The 25,602-nt window shown below is 42.7% G+C and overlaps 4 protein-coding genes across 6 annotated transcripts; all 4 read left to right on the top strand.

Moving 5' to 3' along the window:
• Positions 1–116: 116 nt before the first annotated feature.
• On the top strand, positions 117–5,310 carry upf3a (UPF3A regulator of nonsense mediated mRNA decay; the record flags this gene model as incomplete). Its single annotated transcript, XM_083682324.1, has 11 exons — positions 117–257; positions 866–972; positions 1,217–1,323; positions 1,579–1,677; positions 1,869–1,979; positions 2,152–2,207; positions 2,756–2,914; positions 3,133–3,266; positions 3,506–3,794; positions 4,222–4,293; positions 5,137–5,310. The coding sequence occupies 11 exons, from the start codon at positions 117–119 to the stop codon at positions 5,308–5,310; spliced, it is 1,449 nt and encodes a 482-aa protein (XP_083538450.1).
• A 4,457-nt stretch (positions 5,311–9,767) lies between these two features.
• Positions 9,768–11,517, top strand: p2ry8 (P2Y receptor family member 8). Its single transcript, XM_083682505.1, has 2 exons — positions 9,768–10,071; positions 10,607–11,517. The coding sequence occupies exons 1-2, from the start codon at positions 9,776–9,778 to the stop codon at positions 11,361–11,363; spliced, it is 1,053 nt and encodes a 350-aa protein (XP_083538631.1). The 5' UTR covers positions 9,768–9,775; the 3' UTR covers positions 11,364–11,517.
• Positions 11,518–12,094: 577 nt separating this feature from the next.
• Positions 12,095–19,012, top strand: asmtl (acetylserotonin O-methyltransferase-like). 3 transcript variants are annotated; one of them, XM_083681326.1, is made up of 15 exons: positions 12,095–12,157; positions 12,880–12,998; positions 13,090–13,221; positions 13,368–13,415; positions 13,527–13,591; positions 13,724–13,788; positions 13,887–13,995; positions 14,590–14,992; positions 15,090–15,338; positions 15,596–15,758; positions 15,946–16,145; positions 16,292–16,424; positions 16,605–16,745; positions 16,940–17,062; positions 18,493–19,012. In XM_083681326.1, exons 2-15 carry the CDS (start codon positions 12,906–12,908, stop codon positions 18,696–18,698), a joined length of 2,130 nt encoding a protein of 709 aa, XP_083537452.1. In that variant the 5' UTR covers positions 12,095–12,157; positions 12,880–12,905; the 3' UTR covers positions 18,699–19,012. The 3 variants fall into 3 exon arrangements, with proteins under 3 accessions (XP_083537452.1, XP_083537450.1, XP_083537451.1); XM_083681324.1 differs by lacking the exon at positions 18,493–19,012 and adding an exon at positions 17,476–18,317; XM_083681325.1 differs by lacking the exon at positions 18,493–19,012 and adding an exon at positions 17,476–18,317 and having other exon boundaries at positions 12,108–12,152.
• A 220-nt stretch (positions 19,013–19,232) lies between these two features.
• slc25a6 (solute carrier family 25 member 6) lies at positions 19,233–22,941 on the top strand. The gene is made up of 4 exons (XM_083681656.1): positions 19,233–19,448; positions 20,219–20,705; positions 21,187–21,327; positions 21,617–22,941. Exons 1-4 carry the CDS (start codon positions 19,338–19,340, stop codon positions 21,772–21,774), a joined length of 897 nt encoding a protein of 298 aa, XP_083537782.1. The 5' UTR covers positions 19,233–19,337; the 3' UTR covers positions 21,775–22,941.
• Positions 22,942–25,602: the final 2,661 nt, after the last annotated feature.

Genomic DNA, 25,602 nt, shown 5'->3' with positions numbered 1-25,602 from the left:
GCATCTACCTGTCAAGCGCTTCTGCTGGACATGCCCTAATAACACTCGCGGTATTTTCGCTTCCAACTCTCGCGAGCGGACCTTGACTTCCAGAGAGGAGATAGAGATGGAGAGAAATGAGGTCTGAAAAGGACCAAATGACTGGAGGTAGGGAGAAAAGTGTCGTCGAGATACAATTCAGAGACATTCCGAGGGAGCAGGACGGTGTCTCCGGCAATTCTAAGCAAAAGGAGGAGAAGAAAGAGGTGTTCACGAAGGTAGGCAGAAAGAGCTGTGATGGCGCGGTTGTTATTGCTGTGTCGGCCGCAGACATGGAGGAGGTTCAGATCAGCACCACAGACAGCGACAGCGGGATTAGGATGCCTAGCCTTGCACTGTCTGCACGCATTTGATGCCAACAACAGAATGACCAGTGCATATTGCCTACTACACATTATGCATATATTTTTTTTCAGAAATGGGGCTGCGTTTATAAGGAAATTAGAACGAATGCTCTCATGTGCAGTGGTAGATAATGATATCGCTATACTATGTTTTGTCAAGTGGGTCGAAGCAATAGCCTATGCCCAAAATCGCCCTGATCAATTAAATACAATTGTATTGAGTATTTTGGGCAATTTTTGCCTGTTTACCTGTCAGTCAAATGGAAGTAGAGCAAAGAGCTGGTATGCGCACAGAGGAGCAAGCAACACGTCGTTACATAATCATTCAAATAACCAAGACCGCCTGCAAGGGGAAATATCGTTCCCTGCAAACGTTCCCGCGTTTGACCTTGAACATCTTTTTTTCTGTCTTATCAAATGATTGGCTAGTGGAATGCATGGTATGTGTTGACGTCCTGGTGTCTCTCCCTCCTGGGTTACAGGTGGTCATACGACGACTTCCACCCAACCTGTCAAAGGACCAGCTGGAGGAGCAACTCAGTCCTCTTCCCTCCTACGACTATTTTGAGTTCTTCGCAGCTGATCAAAGGTGAGTGTAAAATAATGCAGAGGAGTCGTGCTTTAAAAGGACACCAAACCAGAGGTTTTGATTTCACAATTCGAAATATCGCTCTCTTAATCTGAGTAGGGAAGAGGAATGTGAAAGTCCAACATTTCGAACCACTTCTGCTTTGAGGGCTGGCCACATCTAGTTTGCATGAGAAACTTTAGCATGTGGATTCACTATATGACTGAGTTAATAGTTTATGAAATAATCTGATCTCTCTCTGCAGTCTGTATCCACACCTGTTCTCCAGAGCTTACATTAACTTCAAAAACCCAGAGGATATCCTGCTCTTCAGGGACCGTTTTGATGGTTATGTATTCATTGATAACAAAGGTAATGTTTTCATATAGATCACTCTGTCTTTGTTCCAAACATCCTACATTATAATGTGATAAAGTATCCAGCTGATAGCAACAGTATTGCCCCAGATATAAACATAGATATGCCACACAACAAAGATCATGTCATTATTTGTTTATGAAGTCCACAGAGGATTCACCTGGTAGCACCCCAGGTACCATAGCAACTGTTTGATCAGTCTGTCAGGTGTTGTCAATAATTTCTCTCTCTCTGTCAATATTTGTTCAGGCCAAGAGTACCCAGCTGTGGTAGAGTTTGCCCCCTTTCAGAAAGTCTCTAAAAAGAAGCTGAAAAAGAAAGATGCCAAAGCTGGAAGCATTGAAGAAGGTAATGAACTGGTCACTCTGGCTACCATAATGGTCATTCATCCTCTCATTGTATCTCCTGACCTACAGTCTCTGGGTAGTCTGCTCAATGAAATTGTAAATGTAAATTGTAATTGTAAATTGTAAAATGTAAATTGTAAATGTAAATGTAAATATGATCATTGTTCTGATCCTCTCCCTGGCCCTCCTCAGACCCAGAGTACAGGCGGTTCCTGGAGAACTACTCCTGTGATGAGGAGAAGTCCATGGCTAATCCTGAAACTCTGCTGGGAGAGATAGAGGCCAAGACCAGAGAGCTGATAGGTACTGGGTATAGTCCCATAGTCACAGCTCTGCTATTCATTACTTGTCAGTGATGATCAATTATCATTATAATGCATTTTATTTTTGTAGTGCTTGACTATTTTTCAAACATATATATCGCTATTGTTATTTGTTGACTGACTGCATTATGTGACTGTCTGCATTGCTTCAGCCAAAAGAACAACACCACTTCTGGAATACATCAAGAATAAGAAACTGGAAAAGCAGGTAAGAACATGGGTAGTACTGTTAGTACTGTCCCCCCCCCAACCCTTCAGCCCCCCCCCCCCCCCCCTAAAAACACTACGGACTCTGGACAATCTACTGATCTATTGCACTATTATTACTACCAGTATTTGGCTGCTATTTACTGTCTTTACTGACTGTTCTTTTTGCACTGTTTAAATTATTTTTATTGTCTATCATCCTAGCATTAGTAAATGTCTTATCTGTTGTGCAATTGAATGTTTTACTTTTAGTATGTCTTGTCTTATCTGTTGTGCCTGTGCACTTTATCTGTCTCACCGTGGGAGAGTGAGAAACGTCCTCTCGATTCCTTTGTATGTCTTGACATGTGAAGAATTGACATTAAAGCCACTTTGACTTTGACTTTGGTGTGTTGGCAATCCAGAGGACACCATATCAAGACTCATGTGAGCTCGTGAAGCAATGCTGTTCTGCTGCCGCACCACCTGTTGCACACTCCTAGTTGCCTTTAGAAATGGTCAAATGTCCCCATCTGAAATGACTTGTGATGTTTCAACACTTTCCTGCAGAGAATAAGAGAGGAGAAGAGGGAGGAGAGGAGACGCAGGGAGCTGGAGAAGAAACGGCAGAGGGAGGAGGAAAAGAGGAAGAGACGGGAGGAGGATAGGCGCAAACGGAAGGAGGCTGAAAAGCAGAAGAAACTGTCCGAAAAAGACATCAAGATCAAGGTGGTTACCCGTCCGTTGATGCAATACAGTTAATAATTAACAGTGTGATCTAAACCGTGTCATGCAATAGAAGCTCAAGCTAAATACATTTATTCTGCAGTCAATACTTTGTGTTTTCATGTAATAATATAACGTAGTACAAACGAAAATGATCGTATTTTTTTCTGAATGTCAGTGAGGCTGTGCATCAGTAACTGTGTTTTTGGGGCTTGCGTCAGCTGCTGAAGAAGAGTGACAGGGACGATGACGTGGACTCAGACAGGCTGAAGGACAAAGGGGACAGCGGGGAGACAGAGAGGGGCAAATGGGATAAACTCAGTGGGCACATGAAGTCAAAGGAACCCAAGGACAAGTAAATAACTTGAATGCATGGACAGTGAACAGTGTGTGTCTGTAGCCACCAGGCCCTGCCACAACAACTATGGAACATGTATTCATGTTGTCAGGCAACATATCCCCTGCATTCAAGTAGAAAATATATCTATCTTCTACTATTTGACATTGTATTTCAACTGTATGTGTTGCATTTATATAATCCATTTCTCAATCTGAAAAAGTCATGATGATGGAATCTCCCACTCCCACCACTAGAGGTCAGCCAGAGAGTGACAAGGAGCAGAGGGAGCACGGCCGCAGACAGAGAGACAAGGACCACCGGGGGAGGGACGAGGAGAGGAAACGCCAGCGCCACCATTACGAGTTTGATAAGTTCATGCGGCGTAAAGAGGAGACCAAATGGGGCAAAGGCTACTGCCAGGACAGAGCTAAGAAAGAGGCCCACCATCACAGCTACTCCTACTGCCCTACTGACACGGGGGATAAGCTGGGCAAAGAGGATAGGGAGGACCTGGGTAGCAGGAAGGAACGCATCCGGAACAAGGTGAGCGAGAAGGTGAGCGAGAGGGGGGGGGGGGGGGGGGGTGGGGGTAGGTTATTGAAGTTTATGTTTATGTTTTTTCATGATCTACTGGTTAACCATATTGTACATCCCCACCACATTTCCAGCAGAATGAGCAGCTTTTATCCCTGTTTTTTAGCGTGTGTGCAGACAGTGGAATACATCTTCATTATAACTGATCACCAACATGTACATTTGCCTTAGCAAGTAGCACAAGATAATTACGCAATCACCACATATTGGGTTAGGATCAGTGAGCATTACAGTTCATAAATGCTACTATACATACTGTACATAAACACACAAGGACATACTGTACCTGCATATACATACATGCAGGCAGTACTTCAGATATCTAGACATACTGTAACTGCTGAACTGACCCATTGACCCAGGCCATGTCTCTCAGTCTGTGTTAGTGCATCAGGACAGAGGGACCTCCCAGTCAGAGGGGCCACACCAGGGGGGGACTACAGCCAAGGTACAGCTAGCCTTTCTACATGGGGCGGGGGGGTGTCTACAACTAGCCTTTCTACATGGGGCGGGGGACTACTACAGCTAAACTTTCTACATGGGGCGGGGGGGGTCTACAACTAGTCTTTCTACATGGGGCAGGGGGGTGTCTACAGCTAGTCTTTCTACATGGGGCGGGGGACTACTACAGCTAAACTTTCTACATGGGGCAGGGGGGTGTCTACAACTAGCCTTTCTACATGGGGCGGGGGGGACTACAGCTAAACTTTCTACATGGGGCGGGGGGGTCTACAGCTAGTCTTTCTACATGGGGCGGGGGGGTGTCTACAGCTAGTCTTTCTACATGGGGCGGGGGGGACTACAGCTAGTCTTTCTACATGGGGCGGGGGGGACTACAGCTAAACTTTCTACATGGGGCAGGGGGGTGTCTACAGCTAGCCTTTCTACATGGGGGAGGGTGGAGCTGCCAGTACAGTTAGCCTTATGGGAGTGGTTAGAATGTTGGGCACCACATCCTAGGACTCTTGAAAGCTCCATATTAGGCAAGGCCACGCTAGGCTGAGGTGTAGACAACAGTCCCAATCATTCTCAAAAATAGATCTTGTAAAGGCATGAAACGCTGACGCAGTCTTCTGTATGTCTAGCCATTAACTGATAAATGAATAGTTGCCTTTTCTTTTCCCTTGTCAGCTAAGAAGTATCCCTCTAAGTTTGGTTAGCATTGTAGTTTAGCATCCACCTTGTATTCTAGTGAGCCTGTTGTTGTTGTTGTTGTTGTTGTTGTTGTTGTTTTTGTGGTTGAGTGTCTTGCTCTTCCCTCCCATGTTTCTGCCATCTTGTCTCTATACAGGATCGCCCAGCTATGCAGCTCTACCAGCCCGGTGCTCGCAACCGCAAACGCATGGGGTCTGGGGGCAAAGGTTACGACTGCCTTCCCGCCGGCCACTCACCGGAACACGGGGCAGAACACTGCTTTGAAGTCATTGCTTTGGGAACTGGCTCAGAGAAGAGCGGGGATGAGTAGTCAGCAATCGCTAGATGTCCATGTTAGAGAGGACACAAGTGTTAAGCTTCCCTTGACCTACAGCAGGGTTAGCAGTGAGGTTCAGGTTTAGGTCAGGGAAAGGATTTAGGTTAGGGGTGGTGGTCGTGGTAGACAGTGCCATACTTCCGTCCTCTCTAGCATGGCCAGATAGTGGGACCTGAGCAGTGTGTTGGTTGTAAGACTGGCCCACCCACGGAACACTGGGAGGAGAGTAACTCCACCTAACAAGAAAAGTTTCCAGAAAGGAAAGTCTTCATTGAATTCCCATTTGGTTTTATGATAATTTCACACAAGGATGTTCTTTGAATGTTCTTAGTCAAGCATGATGTTCTTCCAGCTTCAAAGTAAAAAAAAAAATATCTCATCATGTCATACCTCATCATTCCAGGAACATACTGTACCCTTGGAGTTGTGAAGTTATGACATACCAGTCCTGAAATGTTATTTGAAGAACATTCTCAGAAATACTGGACAACTCTAGGTTAGATATACACAATCCCTTAACAAACCAGAAACGTTCTGGAAACAATGTTAGCTGGACGGTAAAGAAGGTTTTTTGTGTAATCTTGTTGTGTCACCCCAGAATATGATAGCACAATAACGAACTGCATCCATTTCTTTTATCCAATTACAGTTTCATGACAGGATACTCCATTAGTGATGCTACAGAGAGATTGTTACTTCAGAAGTCACTGCCTGATAACAGTTAGCGCTATATTGTGTATATGTCACATGTGATGTTCCCATTGAGGCAGCACATTTGAACACTGTCTGTCTACCTTGCCTGTGAAGGAATATCTCACCAACATCATATTTCTAAGCCTTTTTAGTAATTCCATTGGACTGGGATGTTTTTAAAGAAAGTCTATAGATTTTATCACAAAGAAAATATATAATGTAGTGAACATTTTATTTAAGATATTTCAAATATTCAAAGGAATTCCTGTGTGTATGTGCGTCTGTGCTACCTGTGTGTGTGTGTGTGTGTGTGTGTGTGTGTGTGTGTGTGTGTGTGTGTGTACGAATGTTCTCTATTGTCAATATTGACAATCACCTTACTGTCCCCCACAATGAAAACGGGAAGGGGGCTGTGGATCTGTCTCCGTCCGTTTGTGTGTTCGTACGTCACACGCGATATCTCACTTATCAATTCATCGTCCTATCAAACAGTCCATTATCTGACGTACCGTCCATAGACAGCTATCACATTTTTATTTCCAACAAAGGATACAAATATTATTCTCTCTCTCATTAATCCACAAAACATATGTTTGAAGAATTGTCACCAATTCGCACAACGAGGGGCGCTACATCATTTGTGGGGGACAACATGTTCACTGTAGTCTTGTTCCTAATTGTCATAGTGTAGACATAGCAGCTAGGGCTATTTGTGTTGTGAGATATGATGTGAGCAGTTACTTTATTATAAACCAGTGTGTCACCCACAAGCCAAGTAAAACATAACTTTGGTATTCATCATGATCAAAGGAAACCAAGCATGAGGGCAGAGTTTGACGCTGTTGAAAGTCTTTTAATTTTCTACACTGTTTGCACGGTTTTCTACTAAAATGTAAACTGTTCAATTCAGTCGATGTCTGAACTACAGTATGTAATAAAATAGTACATACTATGTAATAAGATAGTAATGTCTATATAACATGCCTTAGATATTTTTTGCACAGGACACGTTCAGTCACTTCCTTCTTATCTGTGTCATACCTTCGTTCTGTTTTTGTTTTCATCATGAGATTTGAACATAAAACTATTCAAGAGATATATAAATAAATCAACTCAAATGCGGTATTGTGTGTTCATGGTGTATCTAAAAACCTATTTGTGGCCCACATTCACTGGTTGTCTTAATATCCCGCTCTAGTGGACAGTGATTATGTGCACACCTGTTTATGTGTTTCTGAACTAATACTATTGGTCCATGGTTAGCCCGAGAGAAGGGTTAAGTCCTACCAGTTGCACATTTACAGTATGTAATCATTATCTGGGTTAATTGTGTAAAAGCAGGTCTCCCACGACTCTGCCTGTGTGCCATGTGGATGTCTGGTAGACAGGGTGAGGCAGTTATCTGGGGCACATCCAGTGGGTGAGAGGTACATGGCTGTTAGGTGTGAGACAGATATCTGTGTGTGTGTCTGTGTGTGTGTGTGTGTGTGTGTGTGAGAGAGAGAGAGAGAGAGAGAGAGAGAGAGATCTGATTTTATTAATATGGAAGAGAAACTTACCTAGTTATATATTTATATACTTACCTAGTTATATATTTCAGGTTGTTTAAAGAGAGTCAAGTATGAAATACAAAGACCCTAAACATGTGGCAACACAGCAACATTGCAATGCACAATTGGACAGATTAAATCTCCCCTTGCTTAAATCACGACACATGTTTTGTAACAGTAACCCCTCAGTGCACTATAAAAGCAGAACTCTATGCTGACTACCAACAGGAAGTGAACATCATAAGAATAAGAATCTCGTGAATCACATGAACAACAATGAAAAAAACATGTTATTCTCACTTCACTCAAAACATATCAAAACAATATCACACTTCTCTTGTGTGCTCAATGTTGTAGACGTGTGCATCACCACTAGGTTCCTCACACACGCACACACCCACATTGCCTCTTTCTCTCTCCCTCTCTTTTTCTCTAATGAGGAGACAGTACATGACACTCTCACCTACTGATTTTATGGGTCAACAGGAAAGCCACAGTTTTACCCTGTCACCCAGAACATCTTTGTTGGCGATATGTGTTATCTGTTGTCTCTCTGTTGCTTTGTTCTCCACCTTGTGCTGTGCTTCTGCTACCATGCTATGGGCATCAATTATATTCATACTCTAACTGCAGTGATTACATACAGCTATGGTTCTATGCAAGATAAAGCTAGGTCAGCACTTTTCTGTAGACCTGTTGTTAATTTCAATAGTGACACGTCATATCTCTTGTCTAGTTTCATCAAGCTGGCAGCTGGGGTTTTGCAGATAGAGTTTACATTGCAGATACTGGCATGGGGTTGTGGGGTGTGTTGCTGGAAAGCATGTGTGTGAAAGCAGCATGGTTGGGCTGAGGTAAAGGGATTATGAAATTATGAAATTATACTGCCCAAAACTATGCCCAAACCACAAACAAGTTGTGAGAATAAGAATGTGTCCCAAATGAACTAACCTGGTAAAATAAAGGGAAATAAAGAAAAACCTGTGCCTCTCGGAAAGAGTGGCATTGTGGAATTATGCACTTCCGCTTTCCTCAACCACGACAAAACCAAATCCATCCTCAACCACCCCTCATTCAAGCCTGTGTCTTCTTAGAGGTGAGTTCTCAAATGAGATTTTACTTTCTAAATCATAAGGAAAATGGTTGTATGTATAGTACAGATTCTTGAATTGAATATCAGTATTCTAAAATCTGAGTATCATATGTGTAATTGTTCATTGTTGCATTATGCGTTGTCTAAAGTAATAGGAGTTCTATTTAGTATCATGCTGTAACATTGAAGGTTTGTGCGAGGTATATACTGAAATACATACCTTTGTTTTTTACTTTTGCCAAAGCTTGTTCAAAGTCATATGAGATTTCTGTTAATAGAATGGCACATGGGGCTCAGTTGGTAGAGCATGATGCTAACAATGCTGAGTCGGTTTGATTCGTGTTGCGACCATCTACTGACGATCTACTGAAAAATGTATGCACAGCTTTATCAGGGGAAAGCTGTGGGAGGTGTGAAGTGTCTACTATAATACTGTGACACAGAATACAAGTAATTTAGAGACTATTGAAAGTCACATGAGGAAGTTCACTCCTGTGTCAAAAACCTATCAAATGACACCAAAACAATTGACAAATTGTTACTGTAAATGTAATATTATGCAGAAAAAAAGTTTGTTTTGTGCAATAGTAGACCACCATCCAGGTCACCGTTGCAAATAAGGCTTCTAAGCACAAGGGTCTTATCTGGTAAAAATCTATATAGTGCTACAGTTGACACAGATGTTTCCTCCACCCTTACATAACAGTTGTTGCCTCCACCCTAGTTGAGCCCCTCATACCGTTTTGTGACAGTTGTTTTCAATAAAAGTGAAAGTGTAGAAATCTTTCCTGTGTGAACTCCTCCTGTATTGTGGTCACAACAGAGAATTGGCAATAAAGTAGACGCCCAGGAAGACAGACTGTAGAGAGTCAGAGCTATCACACCATCACAAGGAGACAACAACTCAGCCAGATATCTATCTGTCCCCACACTGTTGAGATCTGTGAGATGATTGGCTTGCTATCTATGCTCCCATGTATAGAAAATATATGGAATGTTGAAACATGAAGGGGTGCACAGATACATTTCAAGAAAGCAGTGACACAAACATAAACCATTTGTAGTTAAATCTCTCTGTACTGTATCTGTTTGATTCCAGGTAGTGTGTTGAGAAGCCATAATCATGCCTTTGAGTTCCAACACCACCACCAAACTGGACAACGCCACCATGTCCCTGTTTCAGCAAACCTTCGCCAGCACCGCCATCTCCACTGTTTACATCATCGTCACGGTCATCAACCTGACAGGTAACGGCCTCTCCATGTGGCTCCTCCTCTTCCGAACCTCTCCCAAGACTCCCTCCATCATCTTCATGATCAACCTGACCCTGACTGACCTGGCACTGGGGACTGCCCTGCCCTTCCAGATCACCTACCAGATCCAAGGATATGACTGGACTCTGGGACCCGGGATGTGCAGGTATTTTCTATTCCATTCATCATTCACTGACCTAGGTCAGCCCCATTAAAATAAATATCCTATTCTACATGGGAGTCCTGGCAAAATGGCAGTACACATTGTTATTTCAAAGTTAGAGGGCAGTGTTCTTTAGTCACGGACCTGGAGAACAACAGGGTGTGCAGGTTTTTTATCAAAGTCCAGTACTACACTATCTCATTTAACTAAACAATTACTTACCAAGCCATTGTTTAGTATGAATCATTTGTGTTAGCTCTGTGCTGGGAAAAAAAACTCTGCACACTCTGTGGGTCTCAGGAGCAAGGGTTGAAAAACCCTGCCTTATAACAGTATACAGCAGTGGAGGCGGGTGGAAGTAGAAATCGGAGGACAGGCTCATTGTAATTCATGAGACGGAATGAGAAATGTTATCAAACACGTGTTTGATACCAATTTCTACCTCCACCAACCTCCCCTGGTATACAGTATATCTACTGGCTGAATTTCAGTAAAAGTCACTATTTACAAAGGATGCATTTGTAACTCTGTTCCACAGGTTTGTTACCCTGATGTTCTTCACTAACATGTACTGCTCCATCCTGACCATGACGGCCATCAGTGTGGATCGCTACTTGGGCATCACCAAACCCATGTGGTTCCGTGAGACCCGGGGGAATAAGTATTTCGCTGTGGTATGCTGCTTAGTCATGTGGATGCTCGTCCTAGGAGTTCTGTCTCCGCTTATGAAGACCGACCTGACGTTCCACATTCCAGAACTGCAAATCACCACCTGCTTTGATGTTCTGAAGAAGGACATGCTTCCATCCATTGCGGCCTGGGCGGGCTTCCTCTTTGGCACAGTTGTTATCCTCTTCCTCGTCCCGTTCTGTGCGACTGTGTTCTGCTATGTTAGCATCATCCGCAAGCTGGCCAGAGACTCCAGGAACAATCAGAAGAAGAAAGCCATACGTCTGGCTGTCATTGTGCTTTTAGTCTTCACTCTCTGCTTTGCTCCCAACCACATCCTCCTGCTGGCTCACACGGTGCGCAGACTGTACTACAGAGACTCTCTCTACGTGGCCTACAAGCTGTCTCTCTCTTTCAGCTGCTTCAACAGCTGCCTGGACCCGTTCATCTACTACTTTGCTTGTAAAGACTTCCGTCAGAAGCTGAGGCAGATGCTGAGACTAAGCAGCGTGAGCAGTGTGGACACGGGGAAGACAGAACAGCACAAAGAGCCCAGCACAAAGAACTCAGCCCAGTATATGTCCGAGGGACAGGAGGGTGAACACAGCAGGCTCAGTGTTATGTAAATAACATAAATAACTTACCCTGTAGAGAAAAGGGATGAAGCATGTGTGTGTGTGTGTGTGTGTGTGTGTGTGTGTGTGTGTGTGTGTGTGTGTGTGTGTGCGTGTGCGTGTGCGTGTGCGTGTGCGTGTGCGTGTGTGTCTGTGTGTGAGTGTCGGTGTGATTGAGTGAGAGAGAGAGGGGGGAGGGCAGAGGGGGGAGGGCAGAGGGAGGGGACATCTGTGTTTACTGACAAACAAGATGGCATGTTGCAATATACATTTGGTCAAATTATATGACTAAATAATTTAACTGCAATGTTTTGTGCGTTCTGTATATAAATCAACAAGGGCAGTCAGTGCCTATCTTCTCAAAATAAAGTGAAAATAAATATTTATTAAATTTTCCATGCAAAAATTAAGTATTCTAATTTGTATAGAATGATTAAATATTGGTAATAGATGGATAACGTTTGAATCAATCTTCTGATGTGAAATATGTGTAAAATAAAAATATGTGTAAAATAAAACTCAAATATGATCCGTATGTTCTGCACTTACTAAGGAAAGACCAAATTCAGAAGTTATTTGAATAAGCAGTAACAATAGCTTGTGTACAGTATCAGGCTATCCATGCGGTCTATGTATCAATGAAATGAGTGTCCAATGCGGCACTGAAGACAAACCAAGATGGCATGCGATTGGCTGACTCTTCTTCCTCTAGCCTTGCGTTTTCGCGCATGCTCTGTTGCACAGTTCGTAATTCAACAACCCTTTCGGGACAGTACAGCAAGAGTAGAGGACTTTCTGCAGGTAAGGTAATGCTATATTATTTTATGTACCGTATGTTGTGTAATAGGCCATGTTAGAGCTAAACGCAGCTCTGCTGAAAATGTTGTGTGTGTGTATTGCAGCTGTTGTCAACGTATGTCACATATGTCACACATATGTCACAACTGGATAGTTGAACTTTCCTGAGTGTTGAGCAGGCATCTTCTACAGGCAGTTATTCTCAAGCCAAGAATGCTATATAATACAGCAACATACTTGTATACTTGTTGTATCATACTGTTCAACAATAGTAATGATTATTGTCAACACGATTATAATCTGTAAATATATGTCTGGTCAATGCGATAGTAACTCGATGACTATCTATTACATCATGACAATAATGACAGGTGAGTGTAACTAACTTTTTGAAACATATAACATCTAATAAACACAAATGTAAAGACATAAATGGGGCACAGACAGAAATGTGTTCATGTGTGGGCTGAGAAGTTGCAACAATAATATGTGTGTCTCGGGGCACCAGTTACCACATATCATTAGAGTGAGTGGGATAACACCCACTACAGCACATACTGTGGTTCATTGTCTCTAACTGCACACATTGTACCCTATCACATGCACACTTGCATGCAAGTGAAGTGTGGATCTGTCTGCAATGGTAATGCGTAAGTAAACAGATGTGAATGCCAAATTGCTGACTGAAACAACCCAGATGTTTAATGTTTAACTTTGTTTATGACCTCAGGGCTGAGAGGAGAGATTGAGGTCACCATGGTGTTGAACCCCGTGATTTCCAAGCTGACTGGTAAGCTGGTCGTTTTGGCCAGCGCATCTCCAAGGAGACTGGAGATTCTGACCAATGTGGTAAGACCTTAGGCCAACAGTCTGCTATTTAGAATGATGAGGATGATGATGATGAGGAGGATGTCCCCATGTTATTCCATTTATGTCACAGGGTTTACGGTTTGAGGTGGTGCCATCGTGGTTCAAAGAAACCCTGGACAAGAGGCTGTTTAAAACGCCCCATGGGTATGCTGTGGAGACAGCCAAACAGAAGGCCCTAGAGGTGGCTAGGAGGATGCCCTTTGTGAGTAAAGCCGTAGAATGTCTTAATTCTAGCTGTATGACCATTCATTTTCCTTTTCATACCAAGTGAGTATAATTGTGCCTTTTTGATTCTAACCTAATTTGTTATTAATTACTAATTAGCTGGTGTTTCTTGGTTTGCTTTAGAAACACCTGAAGACTCCAGACATTGTGATCGGAGCAGACACTGTTGTGGTGAGAGTAATCAGTTGACTATAATATATTCTTCTCTCCAATGTGATACATCTTTCATATTGTTTTGCTTTACACTACTTTATTCTGTATGTGATTGTCTTCTTTGCCCAGACAGTGGATGGCTTGATTCTTGAGAAGCCAGTGGACAAGCAAGATGCATATAGAATGCTCTCAAGGTTTGTGTGCCTAATTGTCTGCCTCTTAGAGGAATATGGCATTACAACCTCATGGCTGTTTGGACATTTGGACATTATCATGAGGAAAACAGAAATGTCCTTCTTCACCTTTGTTTTTGTGTTTACTTATAGGTTGAGTGGTAAAGAGCACAGTGTTTTTACTGGAGTAGCGATTGTTCTCTGCCATGAGAAAGAAGGTAAGCCAAAAAAAATCTTGGATAAAAGAGGAGTGGAAATATAGTAGTCTTTTTTATTATGTCACAGACTCTTAAATCATTTTTCTCTCTATTTTAAGATGAAGAGACTGAATACCAGGTGATTGACTTCTATGAAGAAACCAAGGTGAAGTTTGCAGATCTATCTGAAGATATGCTCTGGGAGTACATCAATAGTGGAGAACCCATGTGAGTTTAACCCTTCAGCTTTTGTTTGCAATAGGGTAATGGCAATAGATTTTTTTTTTAGAGACTTCAGGTCACTTCAGTGAATTTAAACTGAATGAACCCGTGGCTTAGTGGACTTTGATGCCACCAACATGTCCTTGTTTGTCTTATTGGGTCAGCATCTGTTACAGTGGTAGTTCTGTTTAAACATGAGATATTTGTAAAGGATCTAAAGTGTAAATTGGGTGTTCAATCGATTATCACAATATGTACAGTATGTTGCCATTTGCAGGCATACTATACATTAAGTATTTTCTGTTCTGACATAACGTAGCCTGACACAGCACATGATTCCCCTGTCTGTCTATTTGTGTCCCTGTGTCTGTCCATGTTTCTGTGTCCTTGGCTTGTGTCTAATATGCTTGTTTGTGTGTGTGTGTGTGTGTGTGTGTGTGTGTGTGTGTGTGTGTGTATTTCTGTCTGTGTCCTTGTCTTGGGTCTAATGTGTGTGTGTGTGTGTGTGTGTGTGTGTGTGTGTGTGTGTCTGTGTGTCTGTGTGTCTGTGTGTCTGTGTGTCTCTCTCTCTCTCTCTGTGTTTTTGTGTCTCTGTCTCAGGGACAAGGCTGGTGGCTATGGTATCCAGGCGCTGGGGGGGATGCTGGTTGAGTATGTCCATGGAGACTTCCTCAATGTGGTAGGTTTCCCCCTCAATCACTTCTGCAAGCAGCTGGGCCTCCTCTTCAACAGCCCCCCAACCACCTTGTCCCTGAGCACCCCCCTGGCCAGCCTGACCAACAACAGCACCCAAACCAGCCCAACCCTCACCAGCCCTCCAGCCAGCATTGCTAACAACAGTCCCCCAGCCAGTCCCACTTCCAGCTGCCCTGCAGCCAACCTAGCCCACCACACCCTGTCAGGTAGCCCCACCTACACCAGCCCTCCAGCCAACCTTGCCCACCACCACGTTCCCCCTGCCAGCCCCACCCACAACAGCCCTTCAGCCAGTCCCACCCACAAGGTTAGTGAAATCATTGATGTGTTATCTAATGTTACCTAAACCAATGTATACCGACTAGTTTTACGTTGTTGTATTACAATCTATTTAATCAAACTAGGTCAAAAGGGATGCCATTGAAAGTGAAGAGGGTGATGGATCTTGGACACTGGTGAACAGCCTGTCAAAATGCTCAGAGAATGGTGATGGTGAGGCGCATGACATCAACGACACCGCAGTACTGGAGGCGACCAGCAGGGGTGCCATGCACATGAAGAATGTCGTGGAGCATGACGACAGAGAGAGTGAAGACAGCAAGGAAGACTTAAGAAAGATTATCGAGCTCATGGATGGATTCAAAGCTTCAAAGGTATATCCTGTGGATAAATACACGTTTTGATTATGAACACTATACAGGAAAATACTCTACGGTTGGACTTGCTGTTATATGCGTAGTTCCCATACATATATATTTCCTAAAAAGTAAATTGATGCATCACATGAACAATATCAGTGTCATGTTAGTATCAGTTCATGTGATGCATCAATTTACTTTTTAGGAGTCATACATGTCCCTTCACTTCAATGTATCTCACAGTAAACCTTTCCCTGTTATATATCTCTTAGGCATTATTCACAGCGTCCAAGCTGCGTGTGTTTGACGTGTTGAGGAGCAGCCCGGGCCTAGAGGCTGTGGAGGTGGCCCGGGAGATCCAAACCTCTGTGAAGGGGACCAAACGCCTACTGGAGGCCTGTGTCTCCCTGGGCCTGCTTGAAAGCCAGGAGAGCAGTAAGTCTGGACCCTCACTACCCTCTGAAGAATCTGTAAATGAGTAAAGTAGGATATTAGAAATGTTTCTTTACCCTATTAGCATTATACATGGGTGGTGGATGTTCTAATAACTGTGATTCATTTATTGCACTATATCATATATAGTTTGTTTCTGACCTGCCTTCTTGATGTCCCTCCTCCCCAGTGCACCAGACACCAGTGTACCAGAACACAGACCTGGCCAGGCGGTTCCTGTTGTCAGACACCCCTCTCTCCCTGCAGGGCTACATCCAGCACTGTAACGAGCTGGTGTGGCCTCTCTTCTCCCACCTGGAGAGTGCTGTGAGGGAGGGCACCAACCAGCATGAGAGGGCCTTCGGGAAGAAGTCTGGCGACTTGTTTCAGGTGATTACCAAGATCCCCCTCTCTGCAATCCTGTTCCGACAGTACACTATGATAACAATAAAAACAAACGGTGATACTGTATGTTGTTCAACTGTTATTTATAAGTAACGCTGTTTCTCTTTTGTTTTTTCGTCATTTTTCGAAAGGATGCCTATTACAGCAGACATGAAGTGAAGCTGCGATTCATGAACGCCATGCACAGCATTGCCAAAGTTACAGGAAGAGTGGTGGCAATGACCTTTGACCTCTCCAGTTATAAGACGGCATGTGACCTGGGAGGTAGGAATAGGATATTAGAAGGATTCCACAAAGAGCCTAACCTAAGTATGACTCATGCCAATGTAGATATACTAAACTGTACAAGGGAAGATGGATATGGCAAGCTATTTTACCAACCAACCAACTTGCTAACCCTAGAAAGTACCCTCATCCCTGTTTTGTTTGGTTTCCTCTACCCAGGATGTACTGGTGCTATGGCCTATGAGTTTGCCAGCGCCTACCCGGAGCTGTCAGTGACTGTGCTTGACTTGCCCGCAGTCATCGAGATGAGTGGTCACTTCCGCCCACACAACGCAGAGGACAGAGTATCGTTTGTTGCAGGTCTCTTCATTTACAAAGGGTGGATGAACTGACAAATATTATTGTTGTCATAGTTGATAATATGTAGATACAATTGAGACATTCACTGAGCTGATTTCTTCTGTGATTTGCTTATTCTACAATGTTAAATGTAAGACTATGAATGCAGTTACTTTTGACAGTAATTCAAACTTCTTTCTTGTATATCTGAACAGGAGATTTCTTTAAAGACAAGCTTCCCAAAGCAGACATGTACATCCTGGCAAGAATCCTCCATGACTGGTCAGATGAGAAAGTACATGCCTTGCTGAGTAAAATTTCGGGTGCATGCGTGCCAGGTAAGATTGAGATATACTCTCTCCATTATGATATTTTTTCTCATTGTGAAATATATATATATATATATATATATATATATATATATATATATATATATATATATGATAACAATTTGTATTTATGTAGCGCTTCTCTCACACTCAAAATGTATGTGTATTGTTGTTGTTACAGTGTAGTGGTTTAGCTCTGAAAGTCATAGGGAAAAGCAGAGAGCCCATCACTGCAGGACTAGCCAAACATTAAGTGGCAGCCAGGTTGTTTCTGCTTTCAACAACACACCTTTGTTGCCTTGCCAAGCAATGACACGTTGGCTAAAGCAGAAACAGACTGGCAACCAGGCCACAGAAGGATGTATTCTACTCCCAAATGAATTTTTGCATACCCGTCCCGTGTATGCCCACCATGGTCCCAGGCAGCGCAGTGTTGGTGAGTGAGATCTTCCTGGATGAGGACAGGAGGGGGCCGAGCCGGGGGCTTCTCCAGGCCCTCAGTATGAGCGAGGGGAGACAGAGGAGCGCCACAGAGTACAGCCTCCTACTGAAGAGCCACGGCTTCACTACAGCGCATGTCAAACACACACATAATCTCCTGGACGCTATCCTCTGCCTCAAAGACTGACCCGCAAACATGACCTGTAGGGAATAATATGGTTATATTATCAGTCCAAAAGGGCTGAAAGGGATGAAGGGCTAAGGTGGGACTTTGCAACAGTGTCTATGGCGATAAAGCTGCCACCTCCCCTCTCTTGGCTGTGAGACACTTATCTTTCCCACACTGACCTTGCCTGTTTAATCTGGCTTTTAATTTGTCATAGATTAAGGCTATACCCTTCATGTTGGTCTAAGGCACCATCAGAGGTCTATGCAGTTGATCTGGAACGTGTGTAATAACACCTACATATCAGTGATGTCATGATGTCAGCAAATGATAACTGGACTTCACATTTTCCCAATATTTTGCCTAAATGTTGAGACCACTATGACACGGCATTCTTTACTGTTTGACAATGTAATTTTCAAATCATGTTACTAAATGATTGTGGTTTTCTGTCAAATACAGAAATAAATCTTTGTATTGATGGAAGGGAATTCAACTGTGCTGTACTTTTTCCCACTCTCAGTAAAGTGTTACTGAGCATGTTGTGCATGTACAACCTAACCTTTCCTACATATCTGATCAGACCTCTATGTGTTTTGAATGACAATACTGTATGTAGTGTAAACGGGCAATACATTATATAATAAAATCACATTTTCCAACAATGACAACGTGGGTATTTAAATCCGGGCCTTGGCCCACGACTGTTTGTTTTCATCCTTCTCCTCTGCTGAAGAACTGATTCAGACCTGTGACTGTGGGAAACCAAGTAAATCATGTGAGCTTAGGAGCTTGAGTATATTCTAAAAGAAGACCTTTTGTTGTACCACAGGATGCGCAGTGGTTTTAGCTGAGACCATGTCTGACGGACCAACCCCCTACCCCTCCCTCCAGTCTCTGAACATGCTGGTCCAGACTGAGGGCAAGGAAAGGACCAAAAACTGCTACAGGGACCTGCTGATAAAATATGGGTTTGGAGAGATACGCATGTCTCTCACCAGGAACTTCCTGGACGTTGTCATAGGCATTAAAACATAGCAATTGTGAATCCAGTTATTTGACTGCACCTGTAGTTTCAAAGGTATCACATGTCCTGTATAGCAGTGCTGTGATTTTTGAGTGCAAAACATTTTTTTGGGTTTCATATGAAAAGTACCAGTTCAGATATTAATGAATTGGAAATGATGTTGTGCGAGTGATCATGTTCTCAATACAAAACTGTAAAGTAGTCAAAATGACTAGAACAGTCTTATTATCTTATTATCTCAGTATGTAGGGTTTTCAAAGATTTTGAAAACATGCAGGCCAACATTATTCTGCATGCCTTTATGAAAATAAACTTTTCTTCAAGTACCCCAGATTGTTATATTGATGTACCTTTTATTTCATACAGTATCATTGAAGTTATTAGCTCATTGATATCATTTGCGTTAGGATGCTGAATGCTCTTTGGTGGTTGGTGATGGACTCTGTCAGACTGATGTATGACTGATGTGCCCATGCTCCCCCTGTATCCTCTCGCGATAATCTAATAGAACTTCGCGTGCTAACGTTCTCCCATTTTGTCCTATGCACGGCTGCTGAACAACCTCTGGTACCCAAACCCAGCAACCCATCACTACGCCGCTTCGTTTCTTCTGCTTTTCCCCTGAACTGACACTATAGACACACGCAATCATGGCAGATGCAGCCGTGTCTTTTGCCAAGGACTTTTTGGCAGGTGGTGTTGCAGCTGCCATCTCCAAAACGGCCGTCGCCCCAATTGAACGAGTCAAACTCCTTCTGCAGGTAAGTCAGTGTATATACTGATGTACGACTGACTGTTTGCTGTCAGAATCATAAAGTTAGCAAGTTGGAAGTCGCAGGTCGTGTTCGACCGCTAACCACAAGTAGTTTTCAACCATCCGAATAGCTCAAACCCTGGTTGGTTGATGTGTCTCGTACCTGCTCTCACTTTCTCCTTCCCTCTTTCTGCCTGCATCCTTTCTGCGGCCAGTTGCGGCTGTGGCCGCCTAGTGTCAGTGGTGTTGAGAGTAGCGGGTAGGCCACCGCTAAGCACTTGCTACAACCACAGTGTTTCATCTCTCGTATTCACATATTGTGTAGCAAACGTTAATGGTTAAATGATTCTAGTTGGGTAATCGATATGTTAAGTTTGCGGCAACAGTGTGGCTGTTGAGTTGTTAGCTAGCTACCGTAGCTATGCTAACATCTGCATCACTCGTGGTGGGGTGCTGCAGTCACATCTGCAGTGTCATGAGATATCCCAAAGTAGCTCGCATGATGTAGCAGGGTAGCTATGGGCCTACCTATCCTATAACTATACCTTACTGTATGAGCCTAGTTTAAGAAAAAATGGATGATAAAATATTTTAAAGACAGCCAGGTACCTTTGTAGAACCACAAGTTCAAGTGACATACTGTACAGTATGGTCACAAAAATAAAGCCGTTTTAGTTGAATTTACATGTGTCTGACCCACTAATATGAACATCTGATACTGTACCTGAAACGTAACTGCATCCCTCTCCCCTCCCCTCTCCTCTCCTCCCCTTTCAGGTCCAACATGCCAGCAAACAGATCACCGCTGACATGCAGTACAAGGGCATCATTGATTGCATCACACGCATCCCTAAAGAGCAAGGCTTCTACTCCTTCTGGCGTGGAAATATGGCCAATGTCATCCGCTACTTCCCTACCCAGGCCCTCAACTTCGCCTTCAAAGACAAGTACAAGCAGGTCTTCCTAGGAGGAGTCGACAAGCACACACAGTTCTGGCGCTACTTTGCCGGTAACTTAGCATCCGGTGGTGCAGCCGGAGCTACCTCCCTCTGCTTCGTGTACCCCCTGGATTTTGCCCGTACCCGTTTGGCGGCTGATGTGGGCAAAGCGGGAGCCACCAGGGAGTTTAACGGGCTAGCAGACTGCCTGAAGAAGATCTCCAAGTCTGACGGGGTCCGGGGCCTGTACCAGGGCTTTAATGTATCTGTGCAGGGTATCATTATCTACAGGGCCGCCTACTTTGGGATCTACGATACAGCTAAAGGTACAGGGCCATCAATCAATCAATAATCAATTATCCCAGAGGGATATTTAGTTTATCAGCAGGGGTAGCATGCAAATAATGACATACAAACAAATTCCATACACAGAGAAAAGTTTAAATATGGGTCCATACAGACTCAGGAATTCTGAGCAAACTGGGGTAAATTGTAACAATGCCAAATTATACAGAGAATTAGGAAGCATAACCCAACCAAGAGATTCTAACCATGCCTCTGATAGCAGAATGTAAGCCATATAAATTGTCTCTTTACTCAGACTTTATCCGCAGAGTTTTCAGGTGCTAAACTCAAGTATATATGCCCAGATGTTGGTGATTCCCTAAGATAACGGAATAGAGGCTACACAATCAGCTCCAACACAAACCTTTATTGAAGTACAGACAACAAATGTTTGCACCTCCTGATAAATTCAACTTTAGTTCCACATTTAACCACCGTTGTATGTGATTGGCTGTGGTGCAGGTATGCTTCCTGATCCCAAGAACGCCACCATCTTGGTCAGCTGGATGATCGCCCAATCAGTGACAGCCGTGGCCGGTGTGGTGTCCTACCCCTTTGACACTGTGAGGCGTCGCATGATGATGCAGTCAGGACGCAAAGGAGGTAAAGATGATCATGCATGAAAATAACTACTGAGGGGTTCACACAGGAGATAACATTCCTTATCCATTCCTTATCCGTTACCATTCTGACTTGAATTGCATCACACTTGTACTGAAATAAAACTGCATGGTGTGTTTCATGATAAGACTTTGATTGATTGAATGAGAGATATATCTTAACATTAACCGGTCTTTCTCATTGTGTAACTTTCTCGTAATATTAATATGTTATCATATTCATGCAAGCACATACATCTTATCCTTCTCTTATGTTTTGTTTGGCTACCCAGCGGATATCATGTACACTGGAACCATGGACTGCTGGAAGAAAATTGCTCGTGACGAGGGGGGCAAGGCCTTCTTCAAGGGAGCCCTGTCCAACGTGCTCCGGGGCATGGGTGGAGCATTCGTCCTGGTCCTCTACGATGAATTCAAGAAATATGTTTAAATCAAACCTCTCCCTCCCACCTCAAGAAACTGGTTTAGACAAACTCTGAACAAGTACAGTAGAGTAGCTGTTACCACTGACGTTATTTAAGCTTTACCCCAAACCCTGTCTTTTCAACGCAGTATGTATGGGGTCTAGGATACTGTACATTTAGTGAATTGAGGGCAACTTATCCCTTAAATCAAGGACCTATATACTCTCCGTTTTAAACACAGTATATTTTTTGCTCAGTTTGGTCTGTTAAATTATTTACTTGATTGATTGTCTTCTTTTGCACAGAATGGTTCCATACATGTATAACCTTTATTTTTTCCTATGAACATGAGCCCTCCGAAATAAAACTATGAGGAGAGCTGTTGTTTTTTGTCATCTTATTGCTTAGCTGTAGCCCACATCCTAAGTGATATGTGATATTCCTGGAATGTTCCCATAAATATTTGCTTTGCAGTTATAGTAATTTGTGTAATGTCTTGCTATGTCAGAAACCCTCCTCAAGATGGCATCACAGAACCGCACCTCATGCCTTTTCAGTTTTCTCTGATTGGTTACACAGACTTCCATATTTTGTTACACAACTTAAAACTCTCAAATAACAAAGAAGGACATACTATAGCAATTTGACAATAACATTAATGGGAGTTACTAGAATTAAGAGTTTTATGTTGTCAAGTTCTGGATTAGAAAAGTGTTGGAATCAGATGGTCATGTCACATAGGCCCTCAACTACATGAAAGCATATGACAAGAGTCTTACATTTCTTACAGACATGCTTTATGTCTGTCAGCTTTGATGTGAAGACCAGTACAGCCAAACAGCTGATTGGACAATTGGACAATCTGGGAATATCTGAAGCCAGAATAAATCGCTCTCTTGCTCATATTATTTGTGACATGAAAAGTGTATTCCTATTATTCTTTGTTTTGGATCTTTTCCTAAGTATTTTCCTAGTCGGGTAATAAGGGGAGTCATACTATTCATGGCCATTTTCCTGTCAGTCTGAGATCAGGCTTTTGGTGGTATCGAGCTGATCTTGGTTATCCAGACTAGTCTTTGTAATGGGAAGAGACAGACAAAGGGTGGGTTACAGTTCAGGGTGTGTAGCACATAAGGTCTATTGTCATTTGAACACACATGTTGTATGCATTGAGATGCTTATATTTGCAATGTTGTTGTGGTCCCTCACAGACTAGATCATGTGAATGCCTGTATAAATGTAATAAAACTCGATACCTCAATGCTATTTTGTGATATAAACTTAATTTATAGATGTAAACTCCATTTACATAAATCGCTAAACTGTCAGTTTTCTTAACGTTGTCATGCTTAAATATAAACTTAATACAATGTAGAAAATGTAGATATTTGAAGTGAAATCATCTTCAACTTCAACCCACAAACATGAGACAGCAATAGCTTCTACTTTTTCATGCTCAGCTTTTCACATTTACTTATAAACTTATATAATATAAAGCAGGTCACAGATCCTGTGTGACTCTAGAAGAGGGAGGAACTGTGTTAATGCTTTGTTAGAACATGAAGAAACAACATCCACAGGCAAATGCATTGGCTGCATTAGTTATGCTGGGAAAAACTGGGCTTGTGAATTACATTCAAGAGTTACAGATACAAATCAAAGATACAATGGCGACTAAATTACTGTTGCTGAAAAACATGATTTATCAAAAGATTCTGTAATCATGCTTCTCTACTATCCCAGCTGCACCCACTCACATCTAAATGTCTTGGGCTTTGTTTACCAGCGTCAATAGACAGGACTTTGCAAGGCTTTGTAATGAAAACCATTCAAGTCAATCAACTTTAGCAGAGATCAAAGGCCAGTGTAGTTTAGGAAAATGGCTAAAACTCGAGAGTAATCTTCTGTAATGTGATCCTGCTTGTTGAGCACTCACTGTACTGTACAATACGTGTTGGATAAATACACAGTCATTTTCTTCAAATGCAGCTTTGACAAGGGGCAGGATATTCACCTGCAAGTAATTACGATACTAGTGTTAACTGCTTTGATATTAAAATGACTGATTTAAAACCATTTGCTGCTCGTAGATAGCAGGAGATTTGCAACCACTTCCATATGTTGATACCATGGATAAGCTGAATTAGTCCATGAACAACATGGGCCATAAATATGAACTAAGCTGCTTTTCCCTTTTTAGCAGCCAACACATAACTCAATAAAGCCTTGTATGGGCAATTTGATTGCATTTATTAAAAATGTATTGCATAAATTGCATTTATTGATATGGTTAGGTCATTTTACTACATTATATATGATACCAGCAGTAGGTACGATGATTTGGTATACACAGATGCTGTATATGTGACTTGAAGTTACATTTAGTTATTTTTCTTCAAACTATACCTTGATTGATAAGCACACCAAGTATATTGGACAATTTCATGTTGCTATGTAAAGTAACTACCGTAACTACAGGCAGCACATGCAGGCTAGAAATAGATATACTGTAAGATAATATATATATATAGGTGCATCCTGTTTCCATTGATCATCCTTGAGATGTTTCTATGACTCAGCCCACTTGGAGTTTGCCAAAAGGCACCTAAAGGACTCTCAAACTATGAGAAACATGAAACATGGTCTGATGAAACCAAGATTGAACTCTTTGGTCTGAATGCCAAGCATCACGTCTGGAGGAAACCAGGCACCGCTCATCACCTGGCCAATATCATCCCTACGGTGAAGCATGGTGGTGGCAGCATCATGCTGTGGGGATGTTTGTCAGCAGCAGGGACCGGGAGACTAGTCAGGATTGAGGAAAAGATGAGCGGAGCGAAATACAGAGAGATCCTTGATGAAAACCTGCTCTAGAGCGCTCAGGACCTCAGACTGGGGCGAAGGTTCACCTTCCAACATGACAACGACCCAAAGCACACAGCCAAGACAATGCAGGAGTGGCTTCGGGACAAGTCTCTGAATGTCCTTGAGTGGCCCAGCCAGAGCCCGGACTTGAACCCGTTTAAACATCTCTGGAGAGACCTGAAAATAGCAGTGCACCGACGCTCCCCATCCAACCTGACAGAGTTTGAGATGATCTGCAGAGAAGAATGGGAGAAACTCCCCAAATACAGGTGTGCCAAGCTTGTAGCATCATACCCAAGAAGACTTGAGGCTGTAATCGTTGCCAAAGGTGCTTCAACAAAGTACTGAGTAAAGCGTCTGAATGCTTATGTAAATGTGATATTTCAGTTTTTTATTTTTTAATAAATTAGCAAACATTTCTAAAAACCTGTTTTGGCTTTGTCATTATGGGGTATTGTGTGTAGATTGATGAGGAAAGAATGTAATCCATTTTAGAATAAGGCTGTAACATAACAAAATGTGGAAAAAGTGAATAGGTCTGATTTCTTTCCAAATGCACTGTGTGTATACACACACACAGACACACACACACACACACACACACACACACACACACACACACACACACACACACACACACACACACACACACACACACACACACACACACACACACACACACAGGGTCTCTGCCTCAATGGACTAGAAGTAAATGTAAGTGATGTGCAGAAGAATTGTATGCACCCACATGGGGGTGATGTTGGACAAGAAATCAGTGATGCTGTGGCGCATCTTTTCTCTCAGGAAACAAGGAAAAGCAAAGAATAGAAGCAAGGTAATGGTGTCTTCTACAGAATAGGTTGAGATGATGCACACACATTTTTGTCTGCTGAAACATTGTATGATTTCATGTCTATTATGTTGTATATCATATCATATAGCATTGGGTTACTTTGTAAAACATAGGCTAGGATTTCAAATGATTTTTT

Source organism: Argentina silus (assembly GCF_951799395.1).
Source record: "Argentina silus genome assembly, chromosome: 12".
Lineage (NCBI taxonomy): Eukaryota > Metazoa > Chordata > Actinopteri > Argentiniformes > Argentinidae > Argentina > Argentina silus.
This window is presented reverse-complemented; position numbering and strand designations above follow the sequence as displayed.